We start from the raw sequence: 3,078 nt of genomic DNA, 5'->3' as shown, positions 1-3,078 counted from the left end.
TGGTTCATTATTAATCACTCAACTTTAATATACGATAAGACGTGTTGCAGTAGATCAACTACCACACACTTTAGATAAATGAAAATTTAATAATGAACAAGAGTTGGTCGTTTTATAGATTTGAGGGTATCAGGTTGCATTAATAACAGAATGCCGTTAAAGCAAAATATCAATTTTATTATGAAAAAAACAAAAATTATACCTCATATTTCCATTTTTCCTTACATTTTTCTTTAATTAAAGAAGGATTTGGGATAGTAAGTAGAGTATTACGCCTGAAAAGTTATTTAATCGTGGAACACCTTTACTCCACTGTATAAGAAGTTTTTTTAAATTCCCACAGTCAAATGAAGAGTGGATTTAACAATTTTACTCCACCAACTATAACTCCTTTTAAGGGATTGTTTGAGGAGTTGAGTTTGATTTTAAAGTTTGAAGTTAATATGTTGGGGTTAGGAAATCTATATTTGAAGTGTAGAATTGTTTAGTCGGTGATTATGATCAAATGTCCAAACACTAGAGAGAGAAAAATGGAATTTCTTGTAAAATGTACAAACTTCGATAATGATCATTGTTGAAGTTAAGTTATTTAACAATCTATGAAATCATTGGACCAAGCACTCCCTAAATTTCTATTTTATCCTTAACAATGAGGTTTTGACTATTGGTAAGTGTGATATCAAGTGATAGCAAAACTAATTCTTCATTTACAAAAACTCAAAATTTTTAGAAAGAATAAAAACTAAAAGTTGTTTCCAAATGAACCGTGGAAATGTGCAATAATGAAGGATTGTTTCCAAATGAACCGTAGAAATGTGCAATAATGAAGGTTTGAGAATTCAAAATTTTATTTTTAGATATTTTGTCGTCTACCTACCTCTACAAATTTAAACAAATGAGTGAAGATGGATTTAATACTATATCATGCATGTATTTTGTATTACAAATGGTTTGGTATTTGAAAGTCTAATTACAAATTATGCTTTAAAAGAATGAAATCTAAATCCTTATTTCTAATATTTTATAGATGGAGTAATTTCTATTTATATTGAAAAAATGTAATTTACCTTAAGAGAAAACATGATGATGATGTTCATCTAATGAAGTGATTTCCTCAATCTCCATGGATGAGGATACACAAGGTAAAGAAGAAGAAGAAGAACAACAACACAATGAGGAAGAAGATGATGAACAAGAAGAAGAAGAAGAAGCCGCCGCCATTGCAAGAGAAACCAACAAATCAACAAAAGCTCCAAGAATAAATCCATGGTTCTTTTTCCCATTAACTCTCAAATACCAACTCAATAGCTCTTCTAAACTCTCCCAATCCTTCATTCCATGAGCTTCCACCATCTCCTCCATCGATTTCCTAAAATCCGAATAGGGGTCATCGGAATCCATCGACATCACCCTCGTCCCTTCATTCAACGGCGCCGATACGGTCTCCTCTTCCACAATCGAGCTTGATTTTCCGGTGGGTTCGAAGCGGAGCCTCTTCGCGGACCTCAGCTCTTGAATCATTCTCTCGATTGGGTCGCCACCGGAGCACTCAGACGCCGTCGAGAGGCTGCCGGAGGACTCGGAGGAAAGTGTGAAAAAGGAGTCGGAGGAGTCTGTAGCTGCGGCGGCAACGGGGGCGGTGGTGGTGGTTCGGAAAGAGAGGGTTCTTGGCTGCCGACATGACGGCCAGGGAAAAGTTGACTTGTCGTCTGGTCCTGAAGAATATTTGAAGAGAGACGGCAGCCTCATCATCATCATCATCTTCTTCTTCTTCGTTAACATCTCTCTGGAACTGATTGTGTTTTTGGGTTTGATTTCAAATTTGGTTTGGAGCTTCAAAATCGAAGCTTTTCTGTAGGGGACATTAATGGCGGCTCAGTGAGAAAGAGAGATTTTGAGGAGGAAGATGGGAAGTGGAGGTGGAAGGTGAAAATATAAGGCAGGGCTATTTAAGGTTCTTTAATGAGTAAAAGTAAAAACAATAAATTTCACTTTTTTATTTTTTATTTTTTAAAGATTAAATTAAAATTCAAATTTGGTACATAAATTTACGTCATCGTTTCTAAATACTTATGGATGATATAATTAATAAATTGATATTAAGGTAATAATTATAAATGATAAAAGAAATGAAAATATTTAACTTTTTTATAATATATATCGAGAGGTATCACGATAGACGTGTATTATTGATAATTATCCATCGCGGTCTATCAAGATTTATCAAGAATAGATAACGATATTTTGTTATATTTGTAAATAAATAATTAATTTTTTATTTAAAAATAACTCTTGATATTAACACAGGGTATATATCGTAAAACTTTATTAAATATAATGAAATATCAAAATATATATATATCACTGATGTGAATTTAATATTTATCATAAGAAAGTTAAAAAGGTAAAGTGCTTATTTGTTAATGTTTATTTTTAAAACCTTTAAAAAACGTTCATTGATTTTCAATTGAAATTTCTTTAAAAGTGAAGTTTATATTTCTACCCGCGTTTAAAATCGCATATGCAATATTTGAATTTCATTTTAATTTTATTTTACATTAATTTTTAAGATGATAATTGATGTCATTTAAAAAAAAATGATGTTATTCAATTCTTCATTATTGAAATTTATACTTCTACCCACATTTAAAATCACACCTGCAACATTTGAGTTTTATTTTTATTTTATTTTATATTAATTTTTAAGATGATAATTGATGTCATTTTTTATAAAAAAAAATGATATTATTCAATTTTTCATTATCAAAGTTGTTAGAACTAACAAAAATCATTCATGTGATTGTGTTGAACTCTTAACCTTAACTGGTGTGGAACAATTTAATTGTTTCTTTTTTACCAATAGTATAATATATATTAGAAAAAAGTCAATGCAATGTGCTATATTTGAAAATTTTATTTTAAAAAGATTTTTGAATTCGTAGACCAATATTTATAAATTTGAACAAAAAAAAGTACGGGGCGGTGGATAAGTATGGTTTTTCTTTATTTAAAAAAAAAAAAAAGAAAAAACCTTACTATAAAGGATGAGAACAATAAATTTATTTTTCAAGAAGTTAA

General features: G+C 30.4%; 1 protein-coding gene across 1 annotated transcript; it reads right to left on the bottom strand.

Annotated features, from left to right (window-relative positions):
* Positions 1-1,028: 1,028 nt before the first annotated feature.
* Positions 1,029-1,938, bottom strand: LOC120091390 (transcription repressor OFP15-like). Its single transcript, XM_039049396.2, has one exon. The coding sequence runs from the start codon at positions 1,780-1,782 to the stop codon at positions 1,069-1,071; it is 714 nt and encodes a 237-aa protein (XP_038905324.1). The 5' UTR covers positions 1,783-1,938; the 3' UTR covers positions 1,029-1,068.
* Positions 1,939-3,078: the final 1,140 nt, after the last annotated feature.

Source organism: Benincasa hispida, chromosome 11 (assembly GCF_027475165.1).
Source record: "Benincasa hispida cultivar pf3 chromosome 11, pf3_genome.v1.1, whole genome shotgun sequence".
In the NCBI taxonomy this organism is placed as follows: Eukaryota; Viridiplantae; Streptophyta; class Magnoliopsida; order Cucurbitales; family Cucurbitaceae; genus Benincasa; species Benincasa hispida.
The sequence above is the reverse complement of the archived record's forward strand: the minus strand, read 5'-3'. Positions and strand labels throughout refer to the sequence as shown.

Excerpts from the sequence above, each read along its gene's own strand:
- LOC120091390 (XM_039049396.2), bottom strand. The coding sequence starts at position 1,782 with ATGTTAACGAAGAAGAAGAAGATGATGATGATGATGAGGCTGCCGTCT.